The sequence below is a fragment of the Schistocerca nitens genome, chromosome 5 (genome assembly GCF_023898315.1).
Source record: "Schistocerca nitens isolate TAMUIC-IGC-003100 chromosome 5, iqSchNite1.1, whole genome shotgun sequence".
Lineage (NCBI taxonomy): Eukaryota > Metazoa > Arthropoda > Insecta > Orthoptera > Acrididae > Schistocerca > Schistocerca nitens.
In genome coordinates, this window is record NC_064618.1 from 232,406,481 (window position 1) to 232,422,986 (window position 16,506).

The 16,506-nt window shown below is 41.2% G+C and overlaps 1 protein-coding gene across 4 annotated transcripts in view; it reads left to right on the forward strand.

Moving 5' to 3' along the window:
* LOC126259256 (RUN and FYVE domain-containing protein 2) overlaps positions 1-16,506 on the forward strand; it is a 164,630-nt gene that overhangs the window by 11,614 nt on the left and 136,510 nt on the right. For all 4 annotated transcript variants that reach the window (XM_049955887.1, XM_049955889.1, XM_049955888.1 and 1 more), the window contains one exon: positions 15,850-15,959. In XM_049955887.1, coding sequence (XP_049811844.1) covers positions 15,850-15,959 — 110 coding nt within the window. The remainder of the gene's footprint in view (positions 1-15,849; positions 15,960-16,506) is intronic.

Here is a 16,506-nt window from a genome sequence, read left to right on the forward strand (position 1 = left end):
AAATCAGCAAGCTTTTGAGGAGCATAGATAGACAAATACTTCAGGCAGAGATGAAGGAAATATTGAAGCACATTGGGTTGAACCTTCAAACTAGACTAACAACTCTTGTGGCCACAGTTTGATGCAAGTCTGCATTCACAGTTGTTTCAATCACAGATTGATAATGATGAAGTCATTATTATGAATCATTTCACTATTTAGTGTCAAAACAACTATCCATGTCAACAGTAAATGTGGACATTGTCAAGTGTCTGATGTTTCGCTGAAGACAGTTTGTCATCAGTGTTAAAATATAGACACTAGGCAGCTGCTTCATGTTGACAGATTGGCAGTGTAATGCCTCAGATGAGATCTTCAAAGTTACAACAATGTTTAAAGAGTTTAACATAAATGATTGTTTTTTTGAATAATGTAGAAAAAAGGTTATCTTTGGTGTCAGTAGCGGGTATGTACATTTTCGTCTTCAACATAACACTGAAAAACAGTGAAATAAGACAAACATAAGGGTACTCAAAACTAAGCTTTCAGAAATTAAGACTAAAACGGGGAAAAAACTGCTGACATTGGCAAAAAATAATGTAGAAATTGGGACAGAATAGAAAAAGAAACAAAACATGGCCATAAAATAGAATGATTTTTTCCTGTCCCTACTTGTAGATCCTTATTAATTGATACCGGATCGAGGCCACATTGTCAACACCACATATTTCACAGTGTGGATAGTACCATCAAAACTTATCTTTAGATTGAGTCTTGAGGTAACTTTTAGCTGGTACTGTTCACCTAATGAAATGTACAGTAAAGGACAAGTTAACTTTTTTAAATTCTAGCAAAACTTCAGACAGCGTATCTAAACATACATTTTCTTACAAATGACACTACAGTCACTAGTAATTTCTTCTCCATGTTATTTACAGTAATTTCCTCATATTTGTTCATGGATGCACATTAGTATTTTCAGTACTTGACTGGACAAAAAGGGTTAGAGAGAGAGAGAGGGGGGGGGGGAGGGGGGGTTGTTTACAGTACTGTGACCTTCTGGGGTGGGGCTGGATTGTTTTTTGAAATTTAGACTTCTTCAAACAAAAATAAAGTTTTTCTGAGCATTTTAGAAATGTGAATACAACATTTATACTTGTAAAATATAAAGGTCTATCGTAGCACATCCCAAAATGTGGTGTTCTGATTTTTTTCGTCAGAGGTACTGTACGGAGAGGGGTGGGTAATGCCACAAGTCAAGCACTGTGTATTTTTGCTCCCAGGCTGGTACCCTCAGTGTCAGAAGTACCTCGAAATTGGAAAAACATTTTTATAAGTTGTATGTGTGATTTGAAAGGCTTGACAAATAAGTTTTGAAACTCAAAATCATTTTGATTCCCTCAAAACATGCTAGTACTGATGATGTATGATTGAGGTTTACACTACACAGATAGAGACTTGCTATTTTGTTTGGTCGTGGAGGTTTTTTTCTTTGTGTATTTACTTGGTCATTTAATGTAGAAATTCTGCCATTTATTTTGCAATCGCCCTTACCATTTCAGGTATTTTCATTTGTTCTGCATTTTGCACTGTAGGTTGGGAGTCTGGTATTCATCCTGTTTGAGTTTCAAACTTTGTGCCATAAATATTTATTCATCTTAAGGACTGTCATGAGTCTATTTTATGGAAATGCATAAAGAAAACTAACCCAGATTTGGATGTTTATTGTGTAAGGCTGTCTGTGGCTGTACTGAAGGTGATTCATATTATGGAAGCATATCATCATCAAGAAGGATTCTTACGTTTTACAGTTTTAATTATTTTTCGTTTGCTATCCATTTTGCTTCTGGCATTTTTTTTGTTTTTTCCCCCCTCAGTATGTCCTTATGTAAAACCATGAAGCAGATCAAAGCCCCCTATACCCCTATTGAGTCACTTCTGGACATTTCTGACGTGGCAATAGAAGACGACAAAAGGAAAGTTTGCATTTAGTACATCATTCAAGCAGGGAGGTCATACAGACATGACGGCGTTTGACTATCACAGACTCCTGTATGGAGGACCTAGAAATAGGCATCGTTAGCATTGGCAAGGAAATGGAAGGGTTGAAAACAAATAAGTTGACAGGTCTGAAAGGAATCCCAATGCTATTTTACAGAAAGTACTTGTTGGCATTGGCTTCCTTACGTAGTCTACATTTATCGCAAGTGTATTACCCAGTGCAAAGCCACAAGTGACTGGGAAAAAGTGAAGTGACTCCAGGATTTAAGAAGGATAAAAGAATGGACACAAAAAATTATGGACCAGTATGCTGAATATTGGTTTGCTGTAGAATTCTTGAGCGTATTCTAAGTTCAAGCATAATAAATTTCCTAGAGGCAGAAAAGCTTCTGTCTGCAAAACAATACAGATTTAGAAAGCATCACTCTTGGGAAACTCAACTTGCCTTTTTGTGGCATGATATACTGCAAACCATGAATGAAGGGCCACAGGGAGATGTCATATTCCTAGATTTCTCGATAGCATTTGGCTCAGAGGCCCAGTGCTGGCTGTTACCAGAGGTCCAAGCATATGGACTAGGTTCTCAGATATGAGAATGTCTTGAAGACTTTTAAAGTGTTCTAGCCTGTTATGTTGTCATCAGAGGTAAGGGTATTATTAGAAGTGTCACTGGGAAGTATGATAGAACCACTCTTGTTATCTGTATGCAAAAAAAATCTGACAAGTATGGGAGCAACAAACTGCGACTGTTTGCTGATGAAGCTGTAGTGAATGGGAAAGTGTTATCGTTGGGTGGCTGTAGCAGGATATAGGATGACTGAGGCAAAATTTCTCTTTGGCTGGTAAATGACAGCTTGCTATATACTGCAAATGTGGAAAAATATGAGCTAATGCCAAATTGTGGGAAAAACTATCCTGTGATGTTCAAATACAGTATCAGTGATGTGCTGCTTGACACTATCATGTTAGCTAAATATCGAGGCAAAACATTGCAGAGTGGTAGGAAATGATACGAGCACTCAAGGTCGGATGTGAGGAAGGCGAGTGGTTGATTTTAGTTTATTGGGAGGAAAGTTTAGCTTCTCTATAAAAGGGACTGTATATAGAGCATGTGTGTGACCCATACTTGAACAATGTTCTAGTGTTTCGTGTCCCCACCCGGTCGGATTAAAGGAAGATTTGTTACTGGTAGGTTTGATCAACACTTGAGTATTACGGAAATGCTCCGAGGATGTGCATGGGAATCCCGGAGAAAGAAAACATTCTTTTTGTGAAACATTATCAAGAAATTTTAGAGTACTATCATTTGCAACTGACTGCTGCCTAGAGATCAGAAACGGAGTGGTTAGGAGTGTAATGTTCAGATTGCATAAGTCACAAATCAAGACGATGTAATTAAATCAGTGCTAATGAGCTTTGGTTCCCACTGAAGTTCTGCAAATATGAGGAGTCTGAGAACTGTGCTGCTGCGGTCGCTTCATGCTCATTGACTAGTTGTCTCTTACTAAAGCGTGCAGGAGTGTACGGGTAGTCATTTCTTACTGCTTGCAGAGAAGATAAGCACACACTCTTCCTGCTGTAAAGTAGCGCTGACAAGGCAGAATGACAGATTGTTATGATTAGATGGCCTTAAACAAAGCTGTGGAGGGTGTAAAGATGAAAATTAATTTATGCGAAGTACAAAATTACAAATTTGTTCAATTAGAAACATGTACACATGAAAATAGTACACATTCTGTCCAGTGCAAACGAGGTGTTTGTATTCTTGTTCATTCCACCCTCACTATGAGAAAACATATTTGCTGCATCAAACTACTGGCCACAGAGCAATGTCACTGTTTTATCCCTGTTGCAAAAAGGAGTGCACTATTTCTGTATTTATTTGGTCATGACAACAGGTGTTTATGAGGTAACAGCTAATTGTGTAGGTTATCATTCATTTCTATAATTTATTTTAATAATTGATCACCATTTAGGGACTGCACTTTGTCCTCTTGTCAAATTTTCTGGTACTGTCGTTGCAGACTCAGTATCGCCTCGAAAGGGTGTATATGTCAAAGTAATTGTTAGAAATTCTCTAAACAGATATTAAATATGAAAATAAATTTACAGCAGTCTCCGAAAAAGTTTTATCTGTATAAACGGATTTACAAACAGAACGATATTCACTGCTAACTAATCAGTCATTATATTGGTATACAACTTGCTTCTGTCATTTAGGCAGGGTAGACCTCTTGCGACATTTCATCTTGCACTTGAGAATGACTAAAAAGCCGAAATCATGATTGTGCTAAATAAATGAAAAGTAATTTAAAGTTTAATGGTGTAAATTTTTTTCGAAGCAGTTACATATGCAGATGCCGCGAGACCACGGTTTTACTTGCGAACTTGTGTACTCACTCTCATTTTTGAGTGAGTCAGATCCACTTGTACTTGACAGCAGACTCAGATGATGAATGAGCTGCAGTGGAGATTCAAGAATGAAGTTTACAGGCACATAGTCTGTGAGTTCAGAGGTGATGTCACATGACTCGCTGCAGAACAGTTTTACTGCCATTAACATACATCATACATAAGGACCACAGAGGCAAAAATAGAGAAATTATGGCTTGAACAGGGGCATATAAATACAGTAGTCATTTTTCTCTTGCACAGTTTGAAAGTGAAACAATGAAGACAACAAATGGTGCAAGGTACCCTTCACCACTTCCACCATGTAGATACAGATACTACTGTAGCAGACAAGAATTCACTTTATTTGATGTTATTTATACATACATGTCCCCCCCCCTTCCCCCCCCCCCCCCCCCCCCACACACACACACACACATCGAGAAAAAGACAGACAGAGAGAGAGAGAAAGTACTGAATGCCTGGCTAGTACACTCCTGGAAATTGAAATAAGAACACCGTGAATTCATTGTCCCAGGAAGGGGAAACTTTATTGACACATTCCTGGGGTCAGATACATCACATGATCACACTGACAGAACCACAGGCACATAGACACAGGCAACAGAGCATGCACAATGTCGGCACTAGTACAGTGTATATCCACCTTTCGCAGCAATGCAGGCTGCTATTCTCCCATGGAGACGATCATAGAGATGCTGGATGTAGTCCTGTGGAACGGCTTGCCATGCCATTTCCACCTGGCGCCTCAGTTGGACCAGCGTTCGTGCTGGACGTGCAGACCGCGTGAGACGACGCTTCATCCAGTCCCAAACATGCTCAATGGGGGACAGATCCGGAGACCTTGCTGGCCAGGGTAGTTGACTTACACCTTCTAGAGCACGTTGGGTGGCACGGGATACATGCGGACGTGCATTGTCCTGTTGGAACAGCAAGTTCCCTTGCCGGTCTAGGAATGGTAGAACGATGGGTTCGATGACGGTTTGGATGTACCGTGCACTATTCAGTGTCCCCTCGACGATCACCAGTGGTGTACGGCCAGTGTAGGAGATCGCTCCCCACACCATGATGCCGGGTGTTGGCCCTGTGTGCCTCGGTCGTATGCAGTCCTGATTGTGGCGCTCACCTGCACGGCGCCAAACACGCATACGACCATCATTGGCACCAAGGCAGAAGCGACTCTCATCGCTAAAGACGACACGTCTCCATTCGTCCCTCCATTCACGCCTGTCGCGACACCACTGGAGGCGGGCTGCACGATGTTGGGGCGTGAGCGGAAGACGGCCTAACGGTGTGCGGGACCGTAGCGCAGCTTCATGGAGACGGTTGCGAATGGTCCTCGCCGATACACCAGGAGCAACAGTGTCCCTAATTTGCTGGGAAGTGGCGGTGCGGTCCCCTACGGCACTGCGTAGGATCATACGGTCTTGGCGTGCATCCGTGCGTCGCTGCGGTCCGGTCCCAGGTCGACGGGCACATGCACCTTCTGCCGACCACTGGCGACAACATCGGTGTACTGTGGAGACCTCACGCCCCACGTGTTGAGCAATTCGGCGGTACGTCCACCCGGCCTCCCGCATGCCCACTATACGCCCTCGCTCAAAGTCCGTCAACTGCACATACGGTTCACGTCCACGCTGTCGCGGCATGCTACCAGTGTTAAAGACTGCGATGGAGCTCCGTATGCCACGGCAAACTGGCTGTCACTGACGGCGGCGGTGCACAAATGCTGCGCAGCTAGCGCCATTCGACGGCCAACACCGCGGTTCCTGGTGTGTCCGCTGTGCCGTGCGTGTGATCATTGCTTGTACAGCCCTCTCGCAGTGTCCGGAGCAAGTATGGTGGGTCTGACACACCGGTGTCAATGTGTTCTTTTTTCCATTTCCAGGAGTGTACATACCTTCAGCAGGTAAAAAATAAATAAGTATGTAAAGTACTGCTGACGGGCACACAAGACAGTAGAAACAAGTATACAACTATCATAACAACCATAATGAGTATTTTTTCCCTCGGGGAGGAAAAAGAGAGAAAATTAAAAAGCAGGGGCACGTCAATGAGGCCCCAAATTGAGGGTGATGCCTGTTGTGCAGACTAAGAAGAGAAAAACATGAAGAGACATCAGCCACAACAGATGGGTCCACCTCAGCCTGCGTTCTGAGTGACTTACCTCTACATTGTAACCTTTTATGACCTATCCCTCTGTCCTCCCTTAGGTAGGAACTAACGTTTCCAAAAGCAATACTTTCTGATAAAGTATGTTATAAGCTATTTGTCAGCATTATTATTTTCTCCCTTGCTAAATTTTTGCAGGTAGCTGTTGTATTTTTAGTGAAGCATCTTAAATTGTGAATATTTGCTGTAGGAATAAAACAGTTTTTAATATACACTCCTGGAAATGGAAAAAAGAACACATTGACACCGGTGTGTCAGACCCACCATACTTGCTCCGGACACTACGAGAGGGCTGTACAAGCAATGATCACACGCACGGCACAACGGACACACTAGGAACCGCGGTGTTGGCCGTCGAATGGCGCTAGCTGCGCAGCATTTGTGCACCGCCGCCGTCAGTGTCAGCCAGTTTGCCGTGGCATACGGAGCTCCATCGCAGTCTTTAACACTGGTAGCATGCCGCGACAGCGTGGACGTGAACCGTATGTGCAGTTGACGGACTTTGAGCGAGGGCGTATAGTGGGCATGCGGGAGGCCGGGTGGACGTACCGCCGAATTGCTCAACACGTGGGGCGTGAGGTCTCCACAGTACATCGATGTTGTCGCCAGTGGTCGGCGGAAGGTGCATGTCCCCGTCGACCTGGGAACGGACCGCAGCGACGCACGGATGCACGCCAAGACCGTAGGATCCTACGCAGTGCCGTAGGGGACCGCACTGCCACTTCCCAGCAAATTAGGGACACTGTTGCTCCTGGGGTATCGGCGAGGACCATTCGCAACCGTCTTCATGAAGCTGGGCTATGGTCCCGCACACCGTTAGGCCGTCTTCCGCTCACGCCCCAACATCGTGCAGCCCGCCTCCAGTGGTGTCGCGACAAGCGTGAATGGAGGGACGAATGGAGACGTGTCGTCTTCAGCGATGAGAGTCGCTTCTGCCTTGGTGCCAATGATGGTCGTATTCATGTTTGGCGCCGTGCAGGTGAGCGCCACAATCAGGACTGCATACGACCGAGGCACACAGGGCCAACACCCGGCATCATGGTGTGGGGAGCGATCTCCTACACTGGCCGTACACCACTGGTGATCGTCGAGGGGACACTGAATAGTGCACGGTACATCCAAACCGTCATCGAACCCATCGTTCTACCATTCCTAGACCGGCAAGGGAACTTGCTGTTCCAACAGGACAATGCACGTCCGCATGTATCCCGTGCCACCCAACGTGCTCTAGAAGGTGTAAGTCAACTACCCTGGCCAGCAAGATCTCCGGATCTGTCCCCCATTGAGCATGTTTGGGACTGGATGAAGCGTCGTCTCATGCGGTCTGCACGTCCAGCACGAACGCTGGTCCAACTGAGGCACCAGGTGGAAATGGCATGGCAAGCCGTTCCACAGGACTACATCCAGCATCTCTACGATCGTCTCCATGGGAGAATAGCAGCCTGCATTGCTGCGAAAGGTGGATATACACTGTACTAGTGCCGACATTGTGCATGCTCTGTTGCCTGTGTCTATGTGCCTGTGGTTCTGTCAGTGTGATCATGTGATGTATCTGACCCCAGGAATGTGTCAATAAAGTTTCCCCTTCCTGGGACAATGAATTCACGGTGTTCTTATTTCAATTTCCAGGAGTGTACTTGGTAGCTGTGTGGCAGACATTACATCAAAACAGCATGCCAGGATCAAAACTTAGAATTATCACTATTGCAATAAGGAACACTGAGCAGTGAATAGTGGTATAGAAAAAGTTGATATGGGTACCAGGAGATAATTCCCACGTACTGCTGATATTTCATTTTGATAGCCTTGTACTGACATGCTATTTTGGAATAATGCTGTATAATTATTTCCTTCATGTTCAACTTAGCTTGCATTAGTAAGTGGGAGATTTAACAATAAAAGGAAAAGGATAAATTGCTTCTCACTGTAAAGATGACACTTTGAGTTGCAGACAAGCACAATAAGCCGTTCTGAGCTGCTGGGGATAGCAGTCGTGTGCATTAAGGTGTGCTTGCTTGTGTGAGTGAAAGTGTTTGTGTTTCCTTTTCTGAATAAGACTTTGGCCAAAAACTAAATGTGTAACAGTCTTTCTTGTGCCTTTCTGCATCTCAACATGTCATCTTTATGGTGAGTATCAATCTATCCTTTTCCTTTTATTGTTGAAATTCCAGTCTGGAGTTCCATTGTTTGATTTTAAGCAGGATTTTTTTTATAGCTGTCTTTATTCTATTGGGTCCGCCCCTCGTGGTCTCGCGGTAGCGTTCTCGCTTCCCAAGCACGGGGTCCCGGGTTCGATTCCCGGCGGGGTCAGGGATTTTTCCTGCCTCGAGATGACTGGGTGTTGTTGTGTCATCTTCATCATCATCATTCATCCCCATTACGGTCGGAGGAAGGCAACGGCAAACCACCTCCATTAGGACCTTGCCCAGTAAGGCGGTGCGGGTCTCCTGCATCGTTCCCCTACGCTCTGTAAAGAAGCATGGGACTTCTTTTTTTTTTTTTTTTATTCTATTGGAATGCAAAATGTAGAATAATTTGAAATACTGGATGTTATAGAGGTGAAAATAGTCTAGGATCCTTTGGAAGCTGTGACTTTTAAATTGTGGCTGTGTTACTTATGTAATCTCACCAAAACACTGTTGGAAAATGTGATAATTATTATGTGTAATACTGCAAGACTGGCTCATGCATGAGATTCACTTAAATGCGGTGAAATTTTAAATGCTCAGAATAGAAACAAAAGCCTAGTATCACAAGAGCAGCAGAATCAATTTACCAAGAAAAGTATGATTTTAGAAGAATAAGGAATAATAGTATAAAGATCCATATAAATTTAACACAACAGGGAATTAACTGTTACTGTTTACCAGATTACGAAGGTTATTTCATAACTTCACAGGCCTTTAATATTATCTCCAGTCTTGCTAGTGACAGCTTCCCAATGTTTTGGCAACTTCTGTATTCCGGATAGGGCACCTTCATTGTTGCGCTGTGTGCTTCTGCGGGTCACCTCACTGGAAGTTTCACCGATCACATTTTCATTCATTACCTCCCAAAATGTCAATTAACAATAATCTGAAAGATGTGGTCTGTTGCAGTTGATGCCTTCCACTTCTTGAGTTGCCTTCAGTGCACCCCCCACCTTCACAAAAGTAGGCAGATCACCATGATGCTGCACTATGATCTACTACACTATTTCCATACACCTCTCTCTAAGCATTGTAAAATTCTGTTGGGTTCTTTACATTTAGGGATTCAATTTTGATGTAGAAATATGAGTCACTACATGTAATCTGACTTGATTCGGTTTCATCTTCCAGTTTAAAACTGAATTATTCATGGCACAGCCACATGAACCAACAAATGCATATACGGCATCATGCCTAAAGGCTCATTGAAACAGACATGAATTTCAACTTGATCATGGCGCTGTAATGGTCATACATGTGCAGTGTACAGGACTTTTGAAATGACCCTCGCATAAGAATTATTTACAGGTGATAAAAAATAAAATGATACTTCTTATTAAAAGTAAAAAGGCAGGTTACTTAATGCTTAAGAATAGGTGAAGGGTTGGATGAAGTGTGTGGCTTTCAAGACCAGGCATCACTTTTTGTTTTTAAAGTGTTGTCAGTATTGAAAGCTCTAAATCTAAATGTACAGAATATCATTTATACCTCAAAAATTTACACTGTATGCCTGCTTATTTCTGAATATAGAAATTAATGTTTTGAGTGTTCAAATAACTACACGGTAGAGAACTTATAAATTCTGTTTAATGAAATTGTACAATAATAGCTGCAAAATATGGACTATGATGTAAATAACTTGACTTCACATCTCAGAATCAAGAAAGTATACTGGTAAACTGTGTTTTTGTCACACTACCAAGAGATGTCATGGTGAATCAAATCAAATAAGAAGCTGTAGTCTGGGTTACATGGAACAAAGTAGTGACCAACTTCAATAAAAGTCAGCACCATAAAATTTTACTGTAAAAAAAGTTCAATATAAATTGTAATAAATATCAACCAGACAAAAAAAAGGGCAGCAGCCACATTGGTCTAATTTATCATTAGATTCTTCACAACTTGACTGTTTTCATCACAGAAGTGTAAGTTCCTTTTGAATTTTACTTCTTAAGTGGAACATCTCTGGATGGTAGTTGACTGTGTGGCATCACACTATCTTTCTGTGTTTATTTTTGGTTCAATACTTTGCTTGCAGTATTATATTTCAAAGCTTAGCATGTGAAAATCACAGCCAAATAAATGTTACTCTAATATCCAATAGTGTTTTGCTTGCTGCTCCATTACACTTGAGTTAGGGTTTCATAATCATCAGATTATTGTTCACCTGTTAAAGGGGAACAGCTAGAGGTTAAATTATATAGATATCAAATTAACTGCCAGTCATCTTGTAATTTAATACTTAGTATTCAGTGATAAAAGGATGCAATTGAACTGTTTGATGCTCCAACTGGAAAAACCAGCTTTTACTAATACAAAATGAACATATATTGATACATTGCTAGATAATGATGACACAAAGATGCAAGAAAATCCACTTTAAAAATTTCATTAATACAATACATTGTTACAGTAAATTGCTGCCGAAGAACTTCCAAATTTTGTTAATTGAGAAAACCATTAAATCAACATCATTCAACAAGTGTATTTGATAATAAACAGGTTTCTGGAACATTAAAAATAATATAAGAAAACATTGAGAGTTAATTTAATCAACATTGAATTTTTGGATTAATAATGACAGAAAATATGGGAAAACTGCTTGATTGACATCAACAATAAACTTTAATTTATGTATTTTTTTCATTATTTCACATTGGTAAGTGTGCTGACGACATTTAATGTTCAAAAGTTGCTTTCAGTTAAATTTTCCCCCTTCAAAAATAAAATAACAAGAAGTCAAATGATGAGTAACACATCAGATCACTTTCTGATCCTTCACAAACATTTTGTCCAAGTCCCAGTCAACACCCCCCCCCCCCCCCTCATTTCTAGAATTTTCTTTATCCAGATCCCAGATCTAACCACTCCTCATGAATCCACTGTTTCTCTGTTTTAATATAGTTATTTTCCCTGACTTATAGCTGTTTTAGCCTGTCTTCTAGTTAAGCTGTGAGTCCAGATCCTGTTTTAAGCATCCATTCTTTCAGTTTATGCTCTGTTGTCTTTCTTGAATGATCTACTCCCTTGGCCATTAATGCCTCCCCCCTCCCCCCCCTCCACCCTTTTTATACTCTCTCTGTCTCCAACTTTATTAAAATATTTGCATCATCTGACCTCTCACTGGTTTTTCTAAAACTCTTCCATTATTGTCACAATTTTGCTCCTTGTTGAAATATCATAAATAATCTAACATTACTATATTGTATTTTCAAAGCCAGGGTCATATCATGGACTAACAGCTCCACTCATCTAGCCCTATGGAACAGTCACCATGTATCAGTATATTTGGTATTCAATGAAAAAAAGGATTCATTTTAGACTATGTGAGCCTCCAACTCAAAAACCAACTTCTGCTCATTCAAAATGAGTATATGTTCATACAATCACTAGATAATGATAACTCAGAACTGTACAACAAAGTCTCGGTGAATTAGTGTAAATTGTGTTTAAAAGCTTCCCAAAATTTACCCATTATAATGCGTGCCAAGATAAATTATAACTGACAAATGCCACAAACTACCTAGAAAATTTATAAGGCACCGCATTTTTGTTTGTTGTAGTACTGCTCCGAAATATAATTGTATTGTTACTTACAGTATATTGGTGGTCAAGAAATTCTAAATTTTAGTGATTTACAAAATCCATTATATCAACATTGCTCAACAGATATAGTTGTTAATGAGTACATTTGTGAAAAATGAAAAAATGTGAAAACTTTAATGGTTTATTTAATCAACACTGTGTTTTTTATGTTTATTAGTTTTCACAGAAATTAAGGGAAAACTGCTTGATTGTCATCAACAAAAATTAACTTTTGCACATTAAATGCTGTCAGTACATTTATCAATGTGAAATAATAACAAAATTTGTAAATGAAAATTTATTGTTGATGACAATAAGGCAGTTTTTTCTGTGATTATTTACTTATGGGAGGATTTTATTTTGGGCACATAACATTAAACGGGCAACTGTTCAACTATGTCAAAAATACTATGACTTTCTTGAAAGTGTTATAAATCGTATTGTGCATGTGCTACCCAGACAATGTAGACACAGTGTATCTGCATCATTGTTTTGTTAGAGAAGGCTATGTGGTCAGAATATTCCCAAGCGCTGGATGAGGAATTAGCCAGTCTGACCCCAACACCAAATAATTACCTTACCTTTGTTGAGACTTTGCGAAAGGTATCTAGACAATATACTCCTAGGGGTTGCAGACAACACTATATCCCAGGGCTCTCAAATGCCTCAAAGGACATCCTGGAGAAGTATCAAGTATTGTTCGCAGAAGACCCATTCAGCGACGAAACCATCACCTGTGGCACAGCTTTAATGTCAGCCCTCAGCGAGGCACGCGAGAAGAAGTGGATAGCAACCCTAGAAAGAATGGATATGTCCCACAGTAGCAAAATAGCCTGAACCTGATTAAGAAACTGGATGGTGACCCAAGGCTAAGCAAGGCCCCGGCCAACGTAACTCCAAACCAGGTGGCCAACCAACTCCTTCTAAACGGCAAGTTCAACTCCAAACGTCAGAAAACCAAAATCACACGCCTACTGCCAACGGAAAACACCAACTTCCAGAAACCATTTAGCATGAGAGAGTTGAACAATGGCATAAATACCATGAAGAATAGGAAAGCCACTGGGTTTGATGATATTTGCGTGGAACAGATTAAAAACTTCGGCCTTGGCGCCAGGGACTGGATACTTGGACTTTTTAACGTGTGCCGTGAAACCTTTCAAATCCCGAAACTGTGGAGGAAGTCAAAAGTGGTGGCTCTCCTTAAACCCAGGTAGGACCCAGAGTCTCCGAAGAGTTATCGACCCATAACCCTTCTCTGCCATCTGTTTAAGCTCTATGAAAGATTGATCCTCAACAGAATAGAGAAGATCGTTGACTCAAAGCTAATTCCACACCAAGCAGGTTTTAGACCTGGAAAGTCCTGTACCAGTCAAATTCTAGCATTGACGGAACATATCAAGGATGGGTTTGAGAATAAACTAATGACCGGGCTGGCACTAGTCGACCTAAGTTCCGCCTATGATACAGTACATCACTGGACATTACTGCATAAAATCTACGAGACCCTGAAAGACTACCACCTAGTCAAGATAATCGAATCCCTGCTCCAAAATAGACAGTTCTTCGTAATGCTTGAGGGGGAAAAAGAGTCGATGGCGGAATCAGAAAAATGGGCTCGCCCAAGGCAGCGTGTTGGCGCCAATCCTATTCAACATATATACAAATGACCAACCAACTCCAGACAAAACCAAAACTTTTGTATATGCAGATGACCTGGCAATAACAGTTCAAGGCAACAGGTTTGAAGCCATCGAGGAGAAACTAGAAACCGCCCTTTCTATAATGTCAACCTACTACAAAAAGAATTCTCTAAAACCCAATCCCTCCAAAACTCAAGTGAGTGCATTCCATCCGAACTCGAGGCAGGCAAAGTACAGGCTCAATGTTACCTGGGATGGGACATTACTAGAACACACAGATACTCCCACCTACCTTGGCGTCGTGCTGGACAGAACATTGACATACAAATATCACTGCGAAAAAACACGCAAAAAAGTAGAAGCACGAAATTCCCTAATAAGAAAGCTGTCCAACAGCAAATGGGGTGCCACACCTACCGTGGTCAGAACTTCAGCCCAAGCTTTGTGCTTCTCAACTGCAGAATATGCCTGCCCGGTATGGTGCAGATCCGGCCACGCAAAAAAGGTAGATATTAGCTTGACTGAAACATGCAGGATAGTGACAGGCTGCATGAAACCTACCCCCATAGAAAATCTTTACAGGGCCGCAGGTTTCACAAACCCTGACTCACGTAGGAAAGCCCATGAACATACCAAGAAGCTAAAACAAACCTTTGATGCTCGTCACTCAATATTTGGCCTAGAGTGTGGCCCCAGCGGACTCAAATCCAGACGCCGTTTCCTAAGTTGCGCCTTAGATGAGCCCCCCATCTACTATCCACTAAGAGAGGACCCACCAAGCGGCGTTTCTGGTGATTGGAAAACCTGGAGAATGCTTAACCGCATCAGAACTGGGGTGGCTCCTGCGAAATCTAATCTGATCAAATGGGGTTTGTTGGACGAAAATGATGACAAATGTGACTGCGGCACTCGACAGGACATGGAACATCTCCTACAATGCCCAGCCTGCCCGCACAGATGCACCCTCGACGATCTATGGCTGGCTAAAGAAGAAGCATTGGACATTGCCCAATATTGGGCAAACAAATTGTAGTTTCCGGACACGAAAGAGTAAAGTAAAGTAAGTTAGAGATTTACAATGGTTTGTTATTGAGATTTGAGTTTTAAAGTTCCATCTCTGCCACAAACAGTATTATTGGTGTCATTAGCGGAACATTGTTTCAAAAGTGTGTCTTTTGGTCTGTGATTTCCTGAAGCAGTTGGATCGAAGAGTAGAAGTCTCTTTATTCATAAAAAGAAATATATAGGCCTGTGTCATCATTTTCCTACAGAGACGTAAGAGTACTAACTGTATGACCGTGTCAGGATGCTATTTTTCTTCTCTCCTGTGTGAAAGACTAAAACTTGAAGATAGTATTTGTATTTTGTCACTTACAGTTCTAAGGGATTGTAAGATTTCCTTCACATCCTGCAAACCGTTAATGTTGAGATCAATTGCACTTCTAGAACTGAATAAAATCTCTTTAATTTGAAATTTTTCTGCATGTTTTGAGTCTTTCCTTTGGTTGTAATAGTTTTTCCCAAAGTCTGCAGTATGAGTGTGATTCTTGGATCAAGATCTTTTTATAATTCAAGTGAAAGGCCTGAGATCTGCTTACATAATTGTCTTGGTTATGAAGATATTTTGAGTGAGACTGAAACATATGAAGAAGAGTAGGTTAAATCATTGAATGTTTCTCAGTATGTGTGTTGTGCCTGCAGGAGTCAGTTGAAAGAGCATGTCTAATTAGTGTTCTACTCTGACAGACAGACACAGTTTATCACAAAGTATTGGAAGTTAAGTTACTGATTTATTTTCTCTTAGAATAGAAAAATCTGTTTAAAACTTCATTTTGACTCTCAGTTTCTATCAGTGATAAATTCCACAGGGCCTCCTTGGACCAAAGAAAGAGCTATGGGATGTTTTGCAGTGCGTTGAAAAGTATACTGTGGAAGCACAGGATATTACATCAAGTGTACGAGATCTTCCTACTGTTAGGTAAGGCATGATGCTTGCATTGATATGAAAAGCCAGCAATAATTAATATACTGACAGATTAAATCACAAATTACTACTGTTATGTTACTTAGTTTTCCTTAGAGATTCCAACAAAGACAGTGCGTAAAAATGTTTAATGAAGTGTGTGTGTGTGTGTGGGGGGGGGGGGGGGGGGAGGCAGGGGGGAGCACACATATCTTTATAGTACGTCATTGTGAGTTTTGGACCGTAAATGATTAATTGTGAACTGGCCGATCATTATTGTGCATCGCTTTTTATTTTAAGGGATATGAGTTTCAATTAATACATTTTATGCATCTGAAAGAAATGTTAATCCACAGAAAATTTTCATGGAATCTTGAAAGAGCTAGCAGGAAATTGTATTTTAGCACTTTCAGTGTTAAATGCACACAGATGGCAGTAAATATCGGTATTGACAACCTATTTTGTTACATTTGTTGCAGATTTTCTATTGCAAATGGTTGTCAGTCAGGTAGCTAATAGTGATCACTCGAACGGCATTCACATGTGAAACATGTTGTGGATA